The sequence below is a fragment of the Peromyscus eremicus genome, chromosome 3, assembly GCF_949786415.1.
Source record: "Peromyscus eremicus chromosome 3, PerEre_H2_v1, whole genome shotgun sequence".
Lineage (NCBI taxonomy): Eukaryota > Metazoa > Chordata > Mammalia > Rodentia > Cricetidae > Peromyscus > Peromyscus eremicus.
The window spans coordinates 96,240,689-96,264,613 of record NC_081418.1 but is presented as its reverse complement, the minus strand read 5'-3'; the positions used below and the strand labels follow the sequence as shown (position 1 = coordinate 96,264,613).

Here is a 23,925-nt window from a genome sequence, read left to right as displayed (position 1 = left end):
GCTGACATGAATGGCAATCACTAACCACTGTCCCAAGATCCCCTGGCAGCCACATCCATCCACTTCCTGAGTAATCTGTTTCTTCATCTGCAGAAGCACCCTTCTTTTCTCCCTAACCCCTATGTCTCCATTTTGGGTCCCTCGTCTCCTCTTCCTCTGGTTCATCCACACCTCATGTCTGTCCTACACAACTCACCGATTCCTGGCTAGACAGTGGTGTCCAGTCACACTTGGTCAACGCAGCATCCCTCAGCAGTTCCTGCCACCTGCCTGACCCCAGTCTGCTCTCTGGGAAGAGCATGGACACTAAGTGGCCTCTGTGAATATCCAAGAAGATCCTCCATGCTATGACCAGGAGGGCCAGGATAGTGTCACCCCTTTCTCAGTCCTGTGCTGACCTGTGGCCTCTCCTACATTGCTCCTGGTGTCTCTGAGTGTCCCTGAGTGAGCTGCCATGGCTTTTGCTGGCCTGTGCTGTTCTTCCTATCTGGGACATTGGTGAGTACCCTGTGGACATCTGAGCCAGGATGAGGCCCATTCATGTTGCCGGGGCTAGGTGCAGAAATCTGAGCACACAAGGTTCTTTTGCTGAGAACACTCCCACTGTCCTGTGGGTACCTTCTTCTGCTCTACCTGTCTCGAGAGCTGATGTCCATTCCAATTTCCAGAAACCAAAAGACTTTGTTCCCTCCTCCATCAAATGAACACATCCCTCGAATCTTAAGTCTTCACCTGGCTAAGTCTGAATTTAAAAACCCACAACAACTCTTCCTGCCAACCAAGTGCAGTAGTTGTATGTGGGGGGTGTGCATGAACAGGCAGGGTGGGAGTGAGGAGAGGTTCCCTTTCAGCACTAGTGGTGGTGGGACAGAACGGGTAAGCCCTTCCTCTGAAGATCCTACCATGCTTGGCTGGGGGGTGGGGTGGGGGGATGGGTCCTGGAAGATCACAGCAGAATGCCCTGTCAAGAAAATAAAGGACTAGAAAGACCGGAAACCTGCCAATCTTCCTAGGCAGGCCTGCTGGGGCGGGGCAGGGAGCCCCCTCCATCCCCCCATGTTGTGCCTCTCCCGCAGACGGTAAATATTGGTGTTGTGACTTCATTAATAAAGGCTTCTGTGAGCCTGAAAAACATGGAATCAGGATGAACTATTTTCTGAGCTGCGGGCTTGCCAGGTTTGCTAATTTGGGAGTTTTTGGGCCCTCTCCAGGGAACAAACCGAAGTCTCTCTCGAAGAGACGAAGAGACGCAGATGCAGCCGAACAGAGAGAAGACAGGAGGACTGCTGCTCCTTCTTTCCCGATGGCTCCTGCCTGGAGAGGGAGGCCCGCAAAGGGCCAGAGAGTGGACACTGGCTTCCTCCCCTGGATCTCTGTCTGGGTGAGCTGCCAGGCCAGGCCTCCCTAAGCAAGCGGGCCTGGCCACTTCTCATCTGTGGTGCTGACCTCCAGAGCCCCACAGAATGATGGCCTGATTCTTCTGAGCTCCTTAAGAGCACAGAGTGGCACAAGCATCACTAAGTGTAGCAAGCAGGAGTTCTTAACTCTTCAGGCCCAGCCCACGTGCCTCTCCGGGAGCAATCACACTGTTTCCTCTTGTCCATGGAACTTTCCCGGATCGGATCGGTCTCTGCATGGTGCCTGCTGTCCTTACCAACCTCTCCTCACAGGTGCTCTGGTTGCATCCCACAGGGCAGCAAGCATCCTTTGACTAGAGAGCCAGGCTCTGCCTGAGAGGAGCCAGCTAGCCCACAGGCCTCTCTGGGACCCTGCTCCAGGGCAGCCACACAGGGGGAGGGGATGGGGGGCAGCAGGCTTAGCGGTGCAGGCCCAGCCAGCTTTCCTGTCAGACGGGCGCCGCCAAGGCGGAGCCAGACATCGGGAACAGGTTTAACCAATTACCCGAGCGCCCCATCTGCTGTCTGGGGTTCGTGTGAGGGTGAGTGCATGTGAGGGTGTTTGGAGTGTCTGGGAGGGCTGTGGGCGTGCGCGAGAGTGTGACTGTGTGGGTGGGTGTGGGTGTGTGGCTGTGCATGTGTGCCGTGCATGTGCGCAGAGTGTGGCTGTACATCCTGGCCATACCCCCTCATTTGTCCAAGACTGAAGCTAGCAGCTTCTGGTCTTCCTGCCCACCCCCAAGACCTTGGGGTCTCCATGGACAGCCTACCTAGGGCCTCACTTCTTGTCACCAGCTCTCCACGCCTGGGAAGAGCACTTTGAAATCCCATGTTCAGATGCCCTTGGCTGGCTGTTCCTGCTGGCTTGTTCACCTTAGTGGGGGACCCCACAGCACCCTCTCAGGTGTTCCCCCATTCTCTCTCTGATATGCCCTTGTCCTGCTCTCCTTGGTTGTACCCAGCTAGCAGAGTTCCAAATCTGCTCAGCCCACTTCTACACCTACTATGTCGGGCCATGAGGACGCCAGATGACGGAGTGTGGTAGTGACACCCTCTGCACTCTCGGCTCAACCCCTACTCTCTGATAAATCCATTCTTGCTTCTTACGGTAGAGGCCTTAGAATGTCGCCCCTCTCTCCAAGCCTCTTCCAGGCTACTGTCAGCAGAGAACCCTACTTCCATTCATCCTTCCTTCCTCCCTCCCTCCCTCCCTCCCTTTTGAGACAGGGTATCATGTATCCCAGGCTAGCCTCATAGTTAATATTAAACTGAGAATGAACTTAAACTTCTGATCCTCCCGCCTTCAGCTCCCGAGTGCTGGGCTTACCTGGGTGTACCACCATGCTCAGTTTAAGTGATTCTGGAGCTTGAACCCAGGGCTTTGTGAGTGCCAGGGAACCAACTCACCTAAATCCCCAATTTCGTGCCTTCCATCTTCAGAGGGAAAAATGAGCCTTGGAAGGCACGTCTTCACATCACCTAGAGAAGGGAAGTTTAGATTGGGTAACCAAGGGGAGTTGACAAAAAGGGACAATGAACAAATCTGGAAAAGCCAGGAATGCTGAAGCACCCTTGGAAGAGGGGGAGCCTGAATGTATAGCCCTTAGGCCTGAAGGGGCAGGAGCAGTGACCAGCAGAACCTGGAGAGGACAGCTGGTTAAGAGACCCCAGACAGGAACGATGACCCTGGATGGAAAGAGGTCCACAAGAGTTGGAGGTCCGAGAAGGATAAAGCCCTCCAGTCTTGCTCCGCCAATCCCATTTTCCTGCGCATGACGCCAACGGTGGAAGTTAGTCTGCACGGTCTGCCGTGAGCCCACCCTCAGGTGCAGGTGCCTCTAACAGGACCTCACCCTTGGCTCTCCATCCTCCCTGGACACATCTGTATCTAGTTCCTCCTCTCCACCTGCCTCCTGTAACCTCCTGGCTCTCCTGAAGGTCTCAAGAGCTCTCTGAGGTGGGCTCCAGTCTGTCTGTTCTCCAGGACACTCTCTTCAGTTTCTGATCTTTTTCCTGCCTTCAGTCCCTTGTGACCCTTGCTTGAGTCTCCCTCCTACGCCCACTGAGTTCAGTGTCAGGCTGCCATGACATATAGCCATATCTCTCTGCCAGCTTACAACCAAATCTGAACAATGACTTCCACTTCGGGCCAGGGAGACGGCTCACTTAGCTACGTGCTTGTCATGCAAGCGTGTAGACCTGAGTTTGGTCCCCATCTAAAAATACCCCCCACACACACCAAATCATGATCCCAGTGCTGGGGAGTCAGAGACAGGAGGATTCTTTGAAGTTTATTAGCCAGGCAGTTTTGCCAAATGGGTAACTCCTGGGTTCAGTAAGAGACCCTGGCTCAAAAAATAAGATGGCGATTTGAGAGGGAGAGATGTGTTGGCTAGGCAGTTGAGAGTGCACCCTGTTCTCGCAGAGGATCTGAATGTACTTCCTAGCATCCATGTTGGGTGGCTGACAAGTGCCTATAACTCTAGCTCCAGGAGATCTGATGCCTCTGGCCTCAGAGGGCACCTAAACACAGACACAGACAGACAGACAGACAGACAGACACACACACACACACACACACACACACACACACACACACACACAAGCTTCTCCACAGGTTAGGAGCCAGAGGCTTACTGACTTCCCAGCCCACACAGCTTGTTTAGGCCCTGACCGCACTGTGACCATTCAGCTCGCCTTGGTTGAGCTTTCTTGGAAGCTTCTGGGCTCTCCTTGGGCCACACAGAAGTGGGGCTTCCACGGGACTTTACCGTAGGCCCTCTCTTCTTGCTAACGTACTGAACTCCTAGATACAGCCAATAGATAAATTCTGTATACAAGTCTTTTGCTTTGCTTTTGAGGTTGGGCCTCAGATAGTCGGGCGAGAATGACTGGCCTTGCACTCCTGATCCTCCATCCTCTATTTCCCAAGTGCTGGGATGCCAGGCATGTGCCACCTCAACCAGCTTCCAGGATGCAAGCCTATATATCCAGGCCTTGCTGGTCTCCTGACATCTCCACTTGGCTGTCTTCCAGAAACCTGTAAGAACTTCTGAGAGGGAATGGCTGCCTCTCCTGCAGATTTAGTCTCCTTTCTGTCTTGGTGGGCTCAGAAATATAGCATTCTCTCTTCTCAGTCTCCCAAACAGGGCAGGGGGTCATCTGGCTCCCTGCTGCCACCCCTGCCCAGTGTCTTCACTTCTCTCTACCGTCTCTACCATGCTGGCCCAGGCCCTGACTTCCCCACCTCCCATGACCAAGTAGTGTCCCCTGCCTGTCTCTCGGTGGTGGCTGCACTGTGTCTATTTCCCCCTCCATGCGGCTCTCCACAAGGCTCAGTGGCCTCACTCGCTCCCCAGGATCTTGCCTGTGTTCTGGGAACACCCTGGACTTCATACGGCTCATTCTTGGGGTGGCCAGAGACGTCTGTGTCGCCTCTTCCTCTCCCATACTCGCACAGGAGGAGGGAGAGAGCAACGTCAGGTGGCCTGGGACAGACAGCAGCCCCTCTGTCCACAGTAGGGGTGCACGGAGTCTCCAGGGGAGAATCTGTGACCTGCCAGTCTGTCCACTGTCTCCTCTTCCCCCGATCTGTTCTTTTTCCTTCTCTCCACCTCTCCCAGAGCTTTGCAGTGGGGCCCGGGGTTTTTGTACTGACTGAAGGGGCATCCTCTGACCTTAGAAAAGGCTTGATAGCAGTTGCCTGGAGGTGTATGTGTGAATGTTGGGCGACAGTTCTTGGCCATTGCCGGTAGGAATACCTGGTACTACAGAAAAAGGTAGAAAAGGGACTTGGGAGAAGCAGATGAGATTCCCATTTGAGGGCTTAACTAGGGGGTAGATGAGATGGCAGGAGCAACAGCAGCTGGGGGTGGCGGCAGGAGGTGCTGAAGAAGGCCTCATTCTGAATATAAAGCCAGCATCCTCCAGCCTCAGGAAAGGGTCACTCATCACTGTTCTCACACCCTTCCCCCTGCCCAAGCATTCTGACTCTCCTAGTCTTTGATTGAGTGAGAAGCCTAGATCCAGGCCAGTCCACGGAGGGAAGGAGAGGCTGCATTCTTCAAGTGTTAATGATCTCAGAGCTGGGCAGGAGCTGAGTCCCCAGTCTAGCTAAAAACAACAAACAATTCCCAGGAGGGATTTGTGTATGTCCTGAGAGTCAAGGATTTCCGCCCTGATGGGGGCTGTGGGGCCTGTGAGGCTCTTAGCAAAGAAATTCCCCAGAGACCAGTAGCCTCCTGACCTCAAGGTATCACTTTGAATAGGGACCCTGTCCTCTCTCCCTCTTCCCTCTTCCCTCTTCTTTTCTTCCAGTGAGGCCCAGAGCCCAAGCCTCCTACCCATACCCAGGATAATTAGGAGACACGAGAGAAGGGTCTGGTGCATTCCCCACTGGCTTCTCTACTCTTCCAACGAGCCAGTGCGTGACCCTGTGCGTGCCATTTGGTAGATAAGTACACCAAGTCTCAGTTCAGAAGAGCCTACACCAGAGACTGGGGAGATGGTTCAGTTGGCAAAGTGATGAAACCCACTTTTCAAAAGCCACGGGGCTGGGTGTGGTGGTGTATGCCTTCAATCTCAGGACTTAGGAGGCAGAAGCAGGTGGGTCTCTGTGAGTTTAAGGCCAGCCTGATCTATATAGTGAGTTCCGGGACTGTCAGGGCTATGTAGAGAGACCCTGTCTCAAAAAAACTAATCATCCACAACAACAACAATAATAATAATGAGGCCATATGTGCTGAGCCATGCTTGTAATCCCAGCAGTCGAAAGGTCTCTACCCCTATATCTACCTCTACCAGGCAGATCCTGAGGTTCGCTCACCGGCCCATCTAGGCAACTTGGTGAGCCTTAGGTCAGCGAGAGACTTCAAAATCAAGGGGGCTCCCGAGGAATGACCTTGGTCTTTCCACACAAGTGCACACAGATGTGCACCTGCATGCTCACAAACCTGTACATACACTCAAAAGGAAGTACCCACAATAGCCACTGGCCATGCTGGGGCTGGGCCAGCCTCTGACTATTACATGCTTTTTACCCACCTCAGCCTCTCTCTGCAGGGCTGGACTAAGCTCAGTGGTCCCCAGAAGAGGGCAGGCCTCCCCCTGGAGACTTCTAGAGGGCAGACTGGGAGAGAAGCCAGATCTATCAGGAGGTGACAGTCCTGGTCCTGGGGGGGTCCTAATTAGGGTCACTATGGTTGTGACGAAACCATGGCCAAAAGCAAATTGGGGAGGAAAGGATTTATTTCACTTACTCTTCCATATCACAGGTTCATCACTGAAGGAAGCCGGGACAGGAACTCAAACAGGGCAGGAACCTGGAGGCAGGAGCCGATGCAGAGGCCATGGAGGGGAGCTGCTTACCAGCTTGCTCCCCATGGCTTGCTCAGCCTGCTTTCTTATAGCACCCAGGACCACAAACCCAAGGATGGCACCACACACCATGGGCTGGGCCCTCCCGCATCAATCACCAATTAAGAAAATACCCTACAACCTGATCTTATGGGGGCACCCTCAGTTGAGGGTCCCCGCCTCTCATTACTATAGCTGTGTCAAGACGACATAAAAATTAGCCAACACATGGGGAACTGTGAGGGAATTGGGAGGGGGCAGAATTCCAGAAGCCACACACACAGGAAACATCGTACCTGCACTTGGCACAGATCCCCCATAGGTCTCCAGGCCATGCAGTCCAAGGTGTCCCCTTTCCTGGGTCCACACTACAAGAGTTTATTGAACTCCTGATGTGTTCTGTTCCTTAAGGTAAGTCTCTTCAGAGCCATCCAGCCACTGGGCTGCTTTTGTGAGTCCTTCTTTTTTCTTTATTTTTATGTGTGTGGTGGTGGTTTGAGGGGGCTGGGGCGGGGGCTGGGGCGGGGGCTGGGGCTCATATGCTATGGCGCACGTGTGACAATCGGAGGACGACTTTCAGAAATCAGTTCTTTCCTTCCACCATGGCTTCTGGGGATTAGACTCAGTTGCTCAGGCTTGCACGGCAATCATTTTTCCCGGCTGAGCCATCCAAGCTGGTCCTCTTCTGTGGTTTCAGCCCACCTTCTTTTCCAGCTTCCTGTCCCCACACACTCCTCTTCCCTTTCCTCTCCCCTTTCCCGAACCCTGGGCCTGCAGCTTCCTTTGGGGGCATTCCCACCAAGTCCCCAGGCTGCCTTTACTTTCTCCCTCTGGGTCTCTTCATTCTTCGCCTCTCACCATCCTATAACTCACAAAGCCACACCCTCGTGTTTTAAATCCATGTTTATTGTCCACAGCTCATTAGTATGGCATAAATCACATCAATTGAGAAGTTTTCCGAGGTTAAAAAGACAGTCTGAAGTCCCTAGGTATGCTGAGGCACACGTGTTGGGACCTCACTCATACCTGCCCAAGGCTGGAAGTCCACCATGGACCGGCCCCCACTGGCTCTTCTCCACCTCCAACCCCCCCCCCCCCACTCTTCCCCAGGCCAGAGGCTTCAGACAGAAGACATCCACAGTCAGGAAGCGACAGAGTGTACAGACGTCCCGATTCGGTGGTCATCTTGGCATCTTGGACTTTTGGTTCCTGCACTCTCAAATTGCTTTCCAGAGATGAAAGAGCATCCTTGGAGCCTTAGGGAATGTTTAAAGAACCCAGGAGAGGTGGCCGGGAACAGCAGGGCTAGACAGCCTGCTGCAGATATACTCCGACTGCTGGCAGAACTAGATCCAATGAGAGTTCATCTGCGCCCCTTTTCCTCCTGGCCGGCTTCCTCTAGCCTCAGCAGATAGGGGCATTTGCACTCACAGAAAGCTTCCCTTGTGGATTTTATGAAGTCAGAACAGGGTTTAGCAGCATGGCTCAATACCCTCAGTCACCATCACCCCAAACTACAAGGACCGTTTGCCACTGCATACCCAAAGGAGCTGCTCCCTCAGCTCACCTGGGCTTGGATTTAGGAGTGTGGTAGAAATCACCTCCACACACAAAGCAAACCGATGAGGGATGCTGAGGCCAGTACAGTGACAGCCAGTACAGAGGGAAAGCTGGAAGAGGCCCTGGTCCGCGGAACCTCTGGGGAGGCAGCGCTGGGTGAGGGCAGTTTTGGTCCCAAGATAAAATACATAAGGACAAGGCTCCATGATAAATGGGGGCAGAGAGAGCTGGGAATGCACTTTTCAAAAGAGGCTCCAGACGATCTAGTCGCAGTCAAGGTCTGGAGACCATGGTGCCAATGCCCATGGCAGACACACCTCACTGCAGCCACATCGTCTTAAGACTGTGGCAGGCCACCTGTGGCCTTGTCCTTGATGCCCTGTGACAGGCTTTTCCTGCAACCATACATGTTCACCTTCAGCCCCCTCCAGAGTCACCAGAGGGAGGTTCCAGGGTCACAAGGCAGGGCTCCCATTCTAGTAGGATCAGATGAGGGCCGTGTGAAGAACAGAGTGCCTCCTTTCTGTGGATCTTTCGGATCAGGAGTCACCCCACTCATCCCCACCCAGACCCTCCCTCCTTAGATAGAGCTATCTCTTTCTCTATGGCCTACAAATGAGGTGGAGTCAGGAGCCAGCAGCAAAGAGGCCTCCGAGTCTGCAGCAGTGAGAGGTGGTGCGTGGACTGATAGCCCATGCTTGTCTCGGGCATCCATACTATCTCGTCCACAGCCACGAAGTATTTGGCACAAGTCAAGGTCTTCCAGGATGTGGGGGTCACATACAGAAGGGCAAGGTCCTTTTTTGAGGCCAAGTGCTGGTCATTTCCAGAGGGGCTTACTGCATTTTCTGGACCAGAATCCACCTTAGAGACATGCTTGGAATGTGCAGCATCTGAGTGAGTCAGGCAGAGAGGAGTCAAAGGCCTGGTGGGAAGCTCACTTTGGCCGTTTGCTCCCAGGCAGGAGATGGAAGCTCAGAGATGTGGGTGGCTTGTCCATCCGCCACAGAGCCTGCCCGTGTCAGAACTGGGATGACACTACCTCTCAGGCAGTTGCCAGGGTTCTGGCCTTGTACCCTCAAGCAGGAGACTCTCCCATGGAGGAAGGTGTGGGATGTGACAGACAGTGTCATGGCTACAGACTGGACTGCAGCGGGCTCAGCCCACCTTTGTCCCAGTATAAAACTCTAGCTACTCTTGGAAAAGAACCTTCCCCAGAGCCTAGATGGGCTCCTCTTCTTGTTCACACAAAACAATGTTCCCTTGTGAGGCTCCCTGAATAGAGCTGGGGTGCCCTCAGGGGCCTAGAATCCATAAGAGCTCCATAAAAGATGACCTATGCCTGAGGTCACCGATTTTCACTCCACTGTGGTGTGGACAGGAGCTGGCTACACTCAGAGCCCGCTGCTCCCGGAACCTTCCAGAGGTCTCTAGTGCTCCTTGAACAAGCGAGCCAATTCCTGAGAACCTTGATTATGGCTAGTTCATCTTGTGGGGTGCAGACCACCTCCCCCCTTTTCCCTTCTCTAACCCAGGGGCCCATCGGGCCTAGCCATTACGCTTTCTGTCCATCAATCCAACCCAGTTCCCAGGCTCCTCTGGCTCCCTCCACATGTCCACCTGCCACTTCTGGTCAGCTGCAACCAAGGCTCAGACTTGCTTCTAATAAAAAAAATTAAAACAAACAAACAAAAAAGAGCAACATATAAAAGGATCCTAATTCTACCCCAGGAGCACTCTACAGTTCTTCAGCTCACACGGAATTGTGCTGAGTGGAGTTGAGACGATCCCATGTAAGGCCCGGAGATGCACTTGATTCTTTTTGTGTAGGAAATGTGTCAGAATTCCTCTCCCCTATGTTAAAATGTGAATGGTTAGTCTCCCTACTGCTGGAGGTTGACTGCTTCCCAGGCAGCCCCTCCCTGCAGAAATAGCCCATGAGACTCCTTCCCCACCCCGAACATCCGGCCTGGATAGTGCTGTGTTTCCAGGCCGGCTGATCTTCACTCACAGCCCCTTATTGTACACCACTGTGCGGCTGCTTGTAGCCCGGGCTATCTCAGGCTCCAACTGGGAAGTTTCAATCTGAGGAGAGAAAGAGAAGAGTGAAGGAGTAGGGAGGGCCAGGAAGAGAAGTGCACTGGATCTGATACCCAGAGTTCTGTGCACATCCACCAGCCAGCACCCACACGTTCTAGTGAGGGGTGCGCATGCTTCCTTTTACATCACCCTGCCAGCTCAGGGCTAGCCTCTTTCTTGTCGAGATTTTGGGTTTCCCTCATTGCAAATGCTCTTGTTCCCCATACTGCCAGCACATTTGAGACCCCTCCTCTATCCCCCCACCAGCCTCTCCCATGGCAGTACCCCATTCACTACTCTTCTGGACCAATAATACTGCAGGTCTTAGAGACTCCATCTCTGTCTACACACACACACACACACACACACACACACACACACACACACACGTGCATGCACCCCAGTTCAGATCTCAGGGACCATTACTCCTTCCCAGACTCAAGGATCCTTCTAGCCCTGATTGGTAGAAGTCCTGCTTTAGAGGTCTCTGCCCATGCATCCACCTTTCAACTTGACCACCTCACAGAGATCTTCAAAATCCACTGTCCCTGACTGCAGCTCACCCCTTGTGGCAGCAGCTTCCCCCAGGCCCCCTGCCTGGTCAAGTCCATCTCCCATCCTCTACAGAGGCCACTGGGTTCAGTCTTCTGTCACCTCAGCAGCTCCCCACAGCTTCCCCCTCCTGAGCTGCTGAGCCGGCTTACTTCAGTGGCACTAGTGAGGGGTTCCTCTCAGACTCACAACCCATAGCCTACCAGGGGCCACACTCTGCCCCTCCCTCCTGCCCCCTCAGTGGCTGTCCCTCCCCCTTAGAAGGCAGAAACCCACCGGGCTCCACCTTCCTCCTGCCTCTACACAGCCTTCTCCTAGATGTACTTCTCTCCCAACTTTGCTGTCCATTGACTCCTCCCCGTGGGTGTCTCCACATGCCATAAGAACCTTGCATCGGAGGAAACTCCTTTTGCACCATGGCAGGCTTGCCTGCGGCCTGGTATTTCTTCTCCTCAGCAACCATACCTCTTTAAATTGTCCGTTCTGGTCAAATCCACCTGTCCGCCTCCCACTGGCTTCAGCCCACAGTAAATCTGGCTCCTGTCCCCATTATCCTCTATGAAAACCTCTCTCTGCAAGGTCACTGTTACTCTCCTTTCACAACACCTATTGGACGTCTTGGAGAACTTGGGACTTGGTCTGGCTGAGCCCCTGGTGGCTGTCATGTCTGAGGGGTGTCCAGCTGTGGTTCTCCCTTGAGCCACAGGCCAGCAGCTGACTGCTGGCTAGTCGAAGATGGCGGATGCTTTATGGGTACATAAACTCAACCATTCTGAAATGGAACTGAGTCCGCTATTTCCCCCTGCCCCAGCCCCAGCCCCAGCTCCATGTTACAGGCAACAACACCCTTATCAAATGGCTGTCAGACTAAAGACCCTAGGCCCCCTTCCCTTCCCTTCCCTCCCCTTCCCTTCCCTTTCCTCCCATCCACTTCAGCCCACTGCCTTCTGAATCTCAGGTCTGATTGCCCCTATCATCACTGAAAAAATGGTTCAGTGGTCTGAACCCATGCCTTTGATCTCCACGGCTAGGCTTCCCATTATCTCACAGACACAGGACACAGGTACTTCTTTGGGCTCATTAGACAAACCGGGCTGTTCCCTGCTTCACCCCAAGTCTCCTGGGTTGCCCTGTCTGTTAGAGGCATCCTCCCACCCATTCTCACTCCCACCCAATCTTCCTGTTTTCAGTCAGCTTCATAGGCCTAGCTGTAGACCATTGCTCATCTAGGCTGGTGAGCACAACCTTTTTGGCTCAAGACCCCCGAATTTCTTCTATCCGAGTGATATCCCAGCATTGGGGGGCTGACTGCTCACTCATCCTCTACCTTTCCACGTCAGATCACAAGAGCCCCCCAAGGCAGGCCTGTGCAGATCTTGTTCACTCTGAGTCATTAAGGCCTAGCACAGTGCTAGAGTCTCTCTGGTTGGACTAATGGTTGGAAAGAAAATGGGCGGCAAGCACCTAGAGACTGGATCCTTCTGGAAACCACAGCAGCCCAGATGTTGGCCTTCAGCTCCAGGATGAGCCAGAAGTGACAGCATGAGACGGACCAGTGAGGGAGGTGGTCTCCTAGTGCTGACACCATACCCCCTGCCCCTGCCCCAGCTTGGCATGTGATCCAGGCAAGATCATAGAACTAACTACCAGGCCTTTCTGTTGTAGCTCAGCTGACCGTGATCCTAGGTACATGTTGTATGTGAAGTCCTGGAGGCCTTAGGATGTGGCCTGAGGGTGGCACAAACAAGGGAGACTTTGGGGAGCCCAGGTCAAGGTCCAGGCAAGAAGGAGCTTGGTGAGGATTAGAGCTGGTGGACATGGATGGGGCCCTGGAGAAGGGGCATCCATCCCCTGTCCTCCTCGACATCCCAGCACTCTGGCTACTTGAGATGGCCAAACAGACAGGAACTAGGCTCAGGACCCAGGACCCTTCTCCTGAAAGCACCTTCTCGCGCCCCACCCCTCTACCCTGAGCCCCCTCCACCCCAGCAGCCCCCCTGGTCCCCATGCTGCCACTGACACAATGCACAGCGCCCACGCTTAAAAATCTAAATGCTTTTGAAAATGTTTAACCTAGTTAGACAAATTAGCAAAAATTTGTGCAAAACAATTTAGGTATTTAAAATATTCAATGTTTTTAAAAAACTGGAAAACTGTTCTTAGCTTTCAGCTGCAAAAACCAACAAAATATAACATCCCAGCAATCTTACCATGAGGTGTAACATAACCCTTCGGGAAAGCTGTTAAACAGCTACCGAGGCATCCTGGGAAATAGCACTTCATTTATTCAAATGCACATATGTCAGGCTTTTGCACCATATGTCATTCCAAGCTATTTACAGTAATAATTAAATCTTAATCAACGTTTAACCTCTGTAAAATGTTTGAAGAATCCTAATCACCCTTCAGACTGCACTAATGAAGGAGAAATATATAAACATAAAAGGAAAATGATGCATAGATACCACACTGGAAAGAACAGTAATTGCAAAATTGTATTTCTTTTAAATATAATCAGTAAATGATGTAAAGTAAGCCAAGGAGTATTTTAAGTTAAGACATCTTGGATGTCAGAGGTGTGAGCAGCTAATTTTGTTCTGCTACCCATAACAGATGTAGCATATTTTATTTTAGTGCCATTATTAGCAGCTCCCCATGCAGCTTTCACTGAAGCACCGAGGCCCGCATTAAAATCCTAGAGGCTGCTCACCACCGAGGTGGAGGACCGAGGCCCAGGGCCACGGCCTGCAGGGCCCACTTCCCACAGAACACAGCACCCCCTACAAGACTGAGGCCCCTCCATCATGGCATCCAGGCTCCCCTGGGCCCCCCACTGAGCTGAGGGCAGCAGGTAGAATGGAAACAAGTGTGGGGAGAAGCAGGCAGTGCAAGCCTCCTGGGGGAGGTGGCCAGGCACTCTAGATTAGGGTCTTGGGGACAGAGTCACTAATCCTGCTCATTTTCATTCAGTGTGTGTATATGCTCACATTAGCCAACTCCACACACTCAGACTGGGCGAGCAGTGACGGACAGGGCCAGCCCACTGCCCTGGAGAAGCTGGAAGTCTAGGGGAGGAGTCAGAAAGTGAAAGCAGATGGATTCCTGAGAGACAAACAAAGTACCATGGAAACTGGGGAGGGCCTTGGGGTTACCACGTACTGGAGAAGGAACAAGGAAGGGAGACTTCTCAGAGGAGGTGGGCCAGGAAGAGAATGGAGGATTTGGATGAGAGAAGGCAAGCCATACTTGCTGGATTAAGGGGAAGAAACCGGCTGGCCAGTCAGCGTGTGCTGTGGATAGGAAGGGTGGTTACGTGGGACACTGGGATGTCAGCCTAGGACAGGCAAGACATCGTAGACTACCTGGAGGTGTCAGCCATTCTCCAAGAGAATTAGGGAGCTATGGAAGGACTGTGAGCAGGGATGGGCACACCCAGGCTTAGAAAGGCCCCTCTGGCCATGGCAGGGTGGAGGATGGGGAGGGAGACTGAGGGGGTAGGGGGTCCTCCCAGAGGAGCAGCTGTTGGAACCAGAAAGTTCCTAGGTCCTGCCTCCTGACGCTGCCCATGGGGGCAGGAGGAAGAGTCTGCCAAAGAGCCTTTCCGAAGATGACATCCACAGAGCTGATGACCAACTGTATGTGGGGGTGAGAGGGAGGTGTCGAGGATGACTGGGCATTGGATGGCTCCTAATTCTAGCTCCGGAGCTGGGGTGGTGGTGATACCATTCTCAGAGGCAGGGAATGTGGGAGGCGGGTGGGCTGGCCATGCTGAGGCTGGGGTGCCTGTGGGTCTCCTGGGTGGAACGGCCTGAGAGGCAGATGGGCTTGGGGTTCCGGGCTCTGGGCAAGAGGGAGCCGGATGTGCGCGCACAGCCAGCGCCTCCAGAGTGGGGGAGCTTGCCCGGGAGAGCAGATGGAGGGGAACAGGCACATTCGAGGGGTGGGGAAGGGAATGAGCCCAGGAAGGCAGCCTTAGGCGGCCAGCACAAGCAGCTGAACAGTGACATAGGGTGCCCAGACACCTCAAGGCCCTCTGTACCAAGTGAATGATGTCCCACAGTGGTCCCAATGACCGCTTTGCACCCCCACCCACCCCCGCAGCTAGATTGTGGGGAACCTCCTGAAATGGAGACTTCCCAGCACCCTTGGGTGAATACAGTCCTACTTCCACCGTGAGACAAGTCCACCTGTGAGGACCCCTCCAGTTCTCTGGCCGCGGCTGGGTGTGGGGCCAATGATCTACCATCTTCAGATCTCATGTGTGTGGAGACTACCAAGGGCCCTCCCCATTGGGCTAACCTGGGGAGGCCAGGACAAGGACCCTGGGGCTGCCTGTATCATCAGGCCACCATTTCCTCCTCTTATCCATATCCAAATATATCTATCGTAGGCCACCTTTCTGAGATGAGGGCAGGGGGGCAAGGTTCTCCAGAGGAATTTCGCCAGGTCCTGCCTGGCAGTGTCCTCTAAACCTGTGGTTCACAGTATGGCTGGACACTGCAGGTTTCCCAGGTGCCCTCTCCAGCTCCAACCCCTCCCGACCCCCAGAGCAAAGGACAAGTGCTATTCTTTCTTTTGAGGACTCCTGGGCTGCTGGATGGGACTGAGAGGTGACTTTAGGAAGCAACAATTCTGCTTTATATGCCACATTGGAACTGGCACCGTGGCCACAGTTGCTAGCAGATGGGACTCTGGAGAGATGAAGAGACGAAGGCTCAGAGAGGCATAGGTACAGCCTGAAGGGGCACCAGTACCAGAGGCCCTGAGGGGTGGGCTGAGAAGGCTGGGACTTGGTTATATCCACAAGACAACTCCCCTAGGCTCCAGGGAGATGAGATGGTGCTGAACAGCCACAGAAAAAAGAGATCCCCCCAGCTTCAAGCTGTTGGCTGAGGCAACCAGGAATCTGTGTGTCTAATCTGGTGGGCTTCTTCAAGCCCAGGCTGGTAGAGCTGAATGGAGGCTTTCATAGAGAAGTGTCTGGAAGAAGGTATCAGAGCCTCAGGGAGCAGGAGCTGCAGGGACCATAGAGGACGCGGAAGGTATTGCTCAGCACATGCTGGGTGGTACTTCTTGCCCCATAACTGGCGATGCCATGGACATGTCCAGCCTGCCACAAAATCAGCACTACCATTCTGCTGGGCCTGCTTCATCAGCCCATCTCCATCCTGCAGACCAAGCTCGAACCATGAAGCCCTCTCAGGAGACACCCCAAAATGCAGAGTACCATGTCCAGTATCCCCCCAAGTGCCCCAAGGCCCAGCTAGCTCCAGAGCCCTCGATTCCCTACAGCTGTCCTTCATGGTCTGGGAAGGGTTAACCTTGAGTTATTTGCAGCCAGACACCCTGGGTTGGGGTGGGGGGCAGGAGTCAGGAATGCACTGGGGGCACCTCTGCCTTCCAGCCTGGGAGCACACACACACACACCTGCAGCCAAGCCCGGTGGATAGTTTACATATTTGAACCTGGAGCTAAGGTGCAGAGACATAAACAGGAAACTGGATCCCCCATGCCCCATTCTCAGGGGCTTTTCCCTACTACAAAGCCTCTGCTGGCGGGCTTTTCTACCTCCTTTTCAAAGAGAAGGGCAGAGGGGTGGGGCATTCAGCCTGACCCTGTGACACAGCCTAAAGCCACTTCCGTGCCTGCCCCCCGGGGTCTGGGCTCTGAGGCAAGCAGGTGGTACAGCACTTGACATAGGTTCCCAAAGCCTGGCTGGTCCACCAGGCAGCCACCTCCCACTTTTCTAACCAGGACTGAGCCAGCGTTGGGTTCTGCTCATGTATACACTGCACATCAGTCTCTGAAACTGATCTGAGAGTCTCTGAAGGGCCAGGGTAAACTGGGGTACCGGAGCAGCTGAGGCCTGAGCTTGGACCCCTGAGTGCCTGAGTTAGGCCTCTGGTACCCATGATAGACCCCAACTACCTTCTTAATGAAAGTCACACTCCAGCTAGGCATGGTGGCACATGCCTATCATCCTAGCACTTGGGAGGCAGAGGCAGGAGGATTGAGAGTTCTAGGCCAGCCCAGTCTAAATAACAAGAGTCTGTCTTAAACAAAACAAAACTAGACTCCTTGATTCCAGACTCAGCAAAGCCACCTCCCAGCCTATTACTCCCAGAACCTTCTAGAACACCTGCTGGTGGAGAAGCTTGGGTGGGTAAAACTTCCACTGAGCGAGGAGCATGTCTGGCCTGCTCAAGGCCTCTTAGGGCTTTCTCGGGGTTCCTTGGATGCTCTGCTCTTGAGGTATGAGGTATATCTGCCTCCTCCTGGAGGGATCCCCTGATCTCATGCCACACCCAAGATTGTGGCCTTGAGCATTTCGAGCACTTGTCTTTATCTTCATCACATCTCTGGTTGAAGACTAGCGCAGAGAAAAGACAGATTACAGCTTCCACATCCACAGGAGAGCCCCTCAAGATGCCTCAATATTCCAACTCAATCAAACTGAATTAAAGGCCGCCCCCCGAATATGGGGCTCCTCCCCTGAACTTTGTAGACCCAGCAAGTGCTCCAAGCCCTAGCTTCATTTCAGAACTTTATATTGTTCCTGGGTGCCCTCTGGTGGACTGACCTTAGAGTCTGTCTCTCTCTGTCTTCTTAGCCTTGAGGACTCAGTTTCTCCATGTAAATATAGTAGGGAAAAATTTTCTAGGACAAAGATAACAACTAGAAATGGGTAGGAGGGTCTTAGGAGGGGGTAGAAACTCACATGATGCTATGGGGTAATGGTGAGATTGTAGCCATCTTGCCCAGCCCTAGCCAATAACTCCTCTTACAGGCCTCGGCCCTTGCTGTAGTCTAGGCATGCTCCAAGACCTTTTCACTTAGTGCTTTTCACTCAGTGAAAACTTTGCCCAGGGAATCCTCCACTCCATCTTGAATCCAGTGAGGTATTCTAGCAGGTTCTGGGAGGGAGACCTGGGAAGGACAGGTTGGGAGGTGGCTTTCCTGAAACATATCGTTGAGAATGTGTGCATACTGGTGGGTATGCACGTGTGTGGGCCTGTGTGCATGCATGGGTGCATACTGGTGGGTATGCACGTGTGTGGGCCTGTGTGCATGCATGGGTTAGGATGGGGGTGTGGGGAACAGGCAATATGACAGGTGGCGTTGGCGTTCCTGGGATCCAAGTGGCTTTGCCATCCCCGTTTGTCCCTCCTGGGGGGTCCTGTGGGCAAATTCCAAGAAAGCAGCGGGCGGGGAGGCGGCAGATTTCTGACAGCAAAAATAGCCTGCTTCGGCGTTCAGTGGGGATTGATTAAACCAGCTAACGAGAGAAACCCCAAACAAACATCTCTAAGCAAAGATGGATGTGAGACTAGAGAGTCTGAAGAGGGACAATACTCTAGGGACAGTGAAAGGTCCTGTGGACTCAGGAGGGACACAGTGCCCGCTAGACACTGCTTCTGACCTTGCTTGGGTCCCGGGAGAGCAGAAGGAGCAGGAGGTCGACAGTCAGGGAGCACCAAATGTAGCAGGTGCTTATAGAGTCGGGCTCTCAGCCTTACATGGAGGGAGGGAGAGGCTCTGTCCTAAGGCTGGAAATGAGACCAGAGCCTACATGTTTGAGGCAGGATGGATCCTGAATATCAAGAAAAAGGTCCCAGGGACCGGGCATTCTAGAAGATTCCCAACTCTTCCCTCAAATTTGCTCTCATAGAAAGGGAGACACATTGGGGAGGGCATTGGCTTCTGATGTGTCGCGCTGTCACGCTGCCTAGCCAGGTGGGTCCACCAGCGCTATCCCTTTCTGCAGGGCTGATGAGGATAGACAGAGCGGATCTAGTACCCATGCGAGGGGCGCATTCTTACGTAGGAGGGTACTTCTTTGTTTCCTGTCTATGAAAACTATAGAGGGACAAGAAGAGGTGAGGAGTAGGGACTGAGTAGAGATGAAGGTGGCGCTAAGAATTACTTTAGAGTCCTAAGTTGAGAGACGGTATGCATATAGTGCTGAAGCAGGCTTCAGCCTTCCTCCCATCATGCCTCGGGCCCCTGGAGGCCCTCTAGAGCTGAGCTGGGGAGTGGCTGGACTGAGGGGGTTTTGGCAGGGCTGATTGATGCCTTTTCTTCCAGTTAGGGTGTTCAGCAAAAGCTAGAGACTGGGGAGGAGACGTCCATCTGCTGAGGTGTCAGTAAAGGCCAAAGGCCAGGGGCCAACAAAAGACAAGACAACAGACAGGCCCAACAGGAAACAACCTTCTGGCTTGTGAACATGACTCCTTGGCCCCCAGGAGGCCTCTGCAGCAACAAACACCCTTCCAGCTGCAGTAAAAGGCTGGGGCCTTAGAGTAGCTGGGTGGACAGCGCCCGCCCGCCCGGGGGGGGGGGGGGGGGGGGATGACAAGGAAGGCATGCTCCACAGGACGCTAAGGGCCTTGCCCAGCCTCCTCTTGGCACCATTCAGCTACCACTCAGAGGGCACACTCACACTGTGAGCAAGGCAGGCGCCTAAGGATCAGCATGGGACTTTGAGTAGCGTGGCTGCTGCCATCCTTCTGATTCCAGCACCTGCCTCCTATTTTCACTTCCAGGTTCCCACAGGGCAGAGACTGGAAGAAGCTGAGCTCTAATACTTGCCTTTTGGCTGAGGTCTTAACTGGGGCCATATAGGGATCAAGCTAGGAAAAGCCAACCAGAGGGCAGAAGGGAGGCCCCAGGCTGCAGGATGGCCCAGTACAACAATCCCCGCCCGCCACACACCTAAAGACAGGGCTGAGCCTCAGTTGCCCCCCCCACCCCCCCACCCCCACTCGTCCCCAGACAAGCCCCACCTTCTTCTGTGGACACATTTCAACCTCACCAAATCGGCTAATTATTGACAGTTGGTGAAGAGGAGATTTCACTTTTTCCTCCTGTTAAACTGCTCCTAATTAGCTCCCTGTCACCAAGCCGGCGCCCGCCCGCTGCAGTCCCCCGTTCACAGCGCCTCATTAACCTTTCGCTCCTCTCCTGCCGCCTGCCAACAAGATGAGGACAAAACCAGATTGTGGAACAATAGCTCCCGCTTGTACAGCGGCCCCTTCTCTAGCCCCCAGCTCCCCGGGGAGCAGAGGGGGAGGGGAGAGCCTGGATATGGGAGAGTCCCCGAGGACTCAAGGAATTAAGAAAGACAGAGGCAAGGGCGAGGGAGGCTTGGCCAGGGCACTGCTTCTTGCTCCCTAGGAGACCTGCGGTTCATTAAACTGCTGGGTTGGATACATTCCCAGGTAGAAAACATTGGCTGTCAGAATCGGAGGGGCATTGCCCGGTCCAGACTCCGGGGACAGCCAAGCCCATGAACCCAAAGACTGGACCCTGGATGTTCCCCTAAGACAGTCTAAGACACCAGTGTACATGCAGATGGGGCAGAGGGATAGATTAAGTTCGCTTGTTCAGAGGCCTAATATTCACAATGGACAGGGCCTGAAAGGCCGTCCTAAGTCAGGACCTTTTCAACTAGGGAGCCCCGCACAACCTACCCTACCTCAAGGACCCTTGGAGCAAGCCATAGCATAGTCCCTGGCTTTATCTCCATCGTAACTACCACCCTCATATGACTTTATTTCAGCTTTTTTTGAGACAAGGTCTTACGTAGTCCAAACTGGATTCAAAATCACTGTGTAGTCAAGGATAACCTTGAATCTCTGATCACCTAGGCTCAGGTGTGTGATATCATAGTCAGTTTTACTTTGTTTGTTTGTTTTTTGGGTTTTTTTTTGTTTTTTGTTTTTTTGGGTTTTTTTTGGACCCAGGATCCCCCTGTATTATCCTAGCTGGCCTACAACTTGCTGTGTAGATGAGGCTGGCCTTGAATTTGTGGGGATCCCCTTCTTCTGCCTCCCAAAGGCTAGATTATAGGTGTGAGTCAACACATCCAAGGACATTTAGTTACTTTGTTTTCAACACCAGAATACATGCTTCTGGAGATTAGAAGACTGTCCCAGTCACAAGACAGTAGCCTACTCTTCATGGGAGACCATGGGGCAGGGGACTTATTGTAGGTGCTGTTGGGACACCACGTCTACCCAATGCTCCACTGCACCCTTATCCTCCAGGTCAAAAGGAAAATCCATTCTCCCTGTCCGGTCAGTAAGTTTGAGGCCTGGCAGAAGGCCAGATCTAGTTCTCATACCCAAGTTCAGAGCTTATTCCAGATCCCACCTCTTGGCCTCCTAATGCCCCACCCTGTCCTGTTCTGTTAGAAAACAAAGAGGTACCCCCACAGAAGGTCCCTGTAGATATGAAGGTGGATTCCCTAGGAAAGGCAGGCAGTCTAGAGGAGGACAGTTTTGTTATACTGATAGATAAGCAGGGGGCAGTCTGGCGTACATACTTGGTCCCCCCCACCCCCAAGACAGGATTTCTCTGTGTAACAGCTCTGGCTGTCCTGGAACTCACTCAGTAGACCAGGCTGGCCTCGAACTCACAGCGATCCCCCTGCCTCTGCCTCCCAAGTGCTGGAATTAAAGGTGTGCACCACCACCACCTGGGTTGGTCCCTCTTCTTATAGTAAGGTGTGGGCACGCTGGAGAGTGTGACAGAATCCTGTCTGGACAACATCCTCAGCCTTAAGCTGCCCCAGCGCCCTCACTGGTAAACAGGAACACTTTCTCTGCTGGGCCCATCTCTGAGGCTCCTCCCCACTCCTCCTCCCTTCCCCTCCTTGGCTCTCCTGAATCAGCTCCCCCTGGGTTCACTCCGTACCTCAGCTTAACCTTGACCTTTCTTTCTCACACATCTCCTCCAGTCCCTTCAGTGTACCAAAGGGAAGGACTGATATTTGGCACAAGACACGCCAAGGCCAAGTTCTCAGCACAGAGGAGATTTATTTGCCCAGAGGGACGAAGGGCAGGGAATAAGAGACAAAGACAGGAGACAGAGGATGAGGAGAAGGGACAAGGGAGAGGGAAAGAATATTTATCCCAGAGGGACAGAGGACTGCCTCTGCATAGAGACAGACATGGCCCATAGGCAAATGGCGGTTTATAAAGGTAAAAGGGGAAACCCTCTGTTAGGATGAGGTGTTTAATTTTGATTGGGCATGTTAACTAGGGCAGCCAAAGGGGAGCTTCTGATAGCTGGACCTTGGTAGTCAGCCTCAGGAGGAGGAAGTGGCCAAATAAGGGAATAGACCTCGGTGGCTAGTTTTAGGAATGTAATCTAATGGTTTTTATCAAGGCAGAGGGAATGGGGGAAGGGCAAGGCCTGCCAGAGCCATGTCTGCCATGCTCAGGCTGGCTAGAGTCCCTTCACCAAAGGTTCTGTGTCTCTAGGCAAAACTCTCCCCAGAGGTCAATGACCTCAACTGATTAGGTACCATTTCTTGATACTTAACTAGACTTGAAGGACTTAAAATACAAGGCAAGCAGAGGCCTAACATGTGATCTCAAGTCAAGGTAGCTATAATTACTATTTTCGAGTTGACCTTGATGTCATTTCAATGAGCAGAAACACTCATTTGAAAAGAGCAAAGCTCTCTCCCAAGCAGGGAAGGGGAAATGGAAGTTCTTCCTCAAGCTCCGGGGTTAGAGAGTCGGCCACCACACCAGTCACAGCAAGCTAGCCATCCTAGGCACCAGTTCCTGAACTTGGTCTCCAAGTCTCCTAGCTAATTAATTAGTACTTCAGCGATTACTTCTGTTGACAGCCTTGGTGATTTTTGGCAAGGTTGGGTCAGCTCAAGCAAGTCCAGACTCATATGGCAAATTCCCCTGGCTTCTGGGACATGAGACATGATCCCTGTACTGCAGAAGTATCACCTTGTTAGAATTAATTGGGAGGGTGAACGAAGAAGTGAGGGCCTCCCAACCAATGGCTGATGGCTTTGGTGCCTTGGGTTGCAGACAGGTCTCAAAATACTCTATAATATCCAGGTTGGCCTGAACCCTGTTGGGGAAGGTGCAGGTGAGCAGGGAGTTCTGAAGAGCATGTTACTACCCTCTCTTCTGAAGGACAAAGACCTCATGCAATTCTTCCCAACCTATAAGAGGTTTGGGTTGTGGTAAGTGAATGTGGCTAGACACTCAGAAGCACTAACATCCATATTTACTTGAACAGGCAATGGGGACAGAGGAGTCTGGACCTTGACTAAAGCCTCTTGGACCAGCTGACTAGACCCCTATCTGTACCGGGGTATGGCCTCCAGAGCGTCCCCTCATAACAACACTGGCTTCTGAGGCTGAGGGCTGGTCCCATCCATGGCCGTTCTCAGCCTTGTTTTCCAGTAAAGCCAGGAGGATGATACATGGGATGATCCTTTCTAGCTGGGATGGCTTCTGACGTGGTGATCTGGGGATTCTCTGCCCTGGATCCTCTCCACAAGTAGAGCTTCCAGCACAGTCGTGTCGCCAGAGACCTCAGGGTCACCTCTGCCCTGTCTCCAGGGCTCATAGGTGCCCGTAGCCCTGGGTTCCACTGGGAGTTCCCAGACTCAGCCTTCCTAGGTTTGGAAGAGCGCTGAAGGCACAGGGAACTGTAGCCTCACACAGCACACCAGGGTCCCAACCGTGAGTGTCCCAAACCGCCCGCGAGGGGACAGTGACTCCAGCCCCTACACTAAGGCCCTGGGCTTCCAGTCTTCACTAACCCCGCCCCCTCCCCTCTTCCCCCCTTGCCACTTTCCCCCAGGAGCCCAGGCTTGCCCTCCGTCCTCCATTTGGGCACTTCTTGAAGCAGGGCTGTCCTCAGATCATTCTGGAGAAGTGTCCCTCTCTGGTCATAAGCTCAGCCGCCCTAAACAGCAGGTTGGTCCTCTGCTCTCTTGGCCCTTGCCTCTGACTTGCCATCACCTGTCCTCTCTACCTACAACTGCACCTGCCATCTGCCCACCCTCTCCAGAGCTACCGGGAGCAGGGCTCGCCCCTGCCAAGGCTGGTCCCTTGGTCTACGCTCCAGTCCTTTTCTCTCTTCTTGGACTTTACTCTTTCCCGGAAGTCCACTGTTCTCTCCTGGTGTTTCCACTTTGCATGCACACGAGTTTTCCTCCCTCGCA

The 23,925-nt window shown here is 53.2% G+C and overlaps 1 protein-coding gene across 2 annotated transcripts in view; it reads right to left on the bottom strand.

Moving 5' to 3' along the window:
* Window positions 1-7,854: 7,854 nt before the first annotated feature.
* The window catches only part of Sfxn5 (sideroflexin 5), a 126,005-nt gene continuing 109,934 nt past the window's right edge, over window positions 7,855-23,925 (bottom strand). For both annotated transcript variants that reach the window (XM_059256762.1, XM_059256763.1), the window contains one exon: window positions 7,855-10,397. In XM_059256762.1, coding sequence (XP_059112745.1) covers window positions 10,320-10,397 — 78 coding nt within the window. In that variant the 3' untranslated portion in view covers window positions 7,855-10,319. The remainder of the gene's footprint in view (window positions 10,398-23,925) is intronic.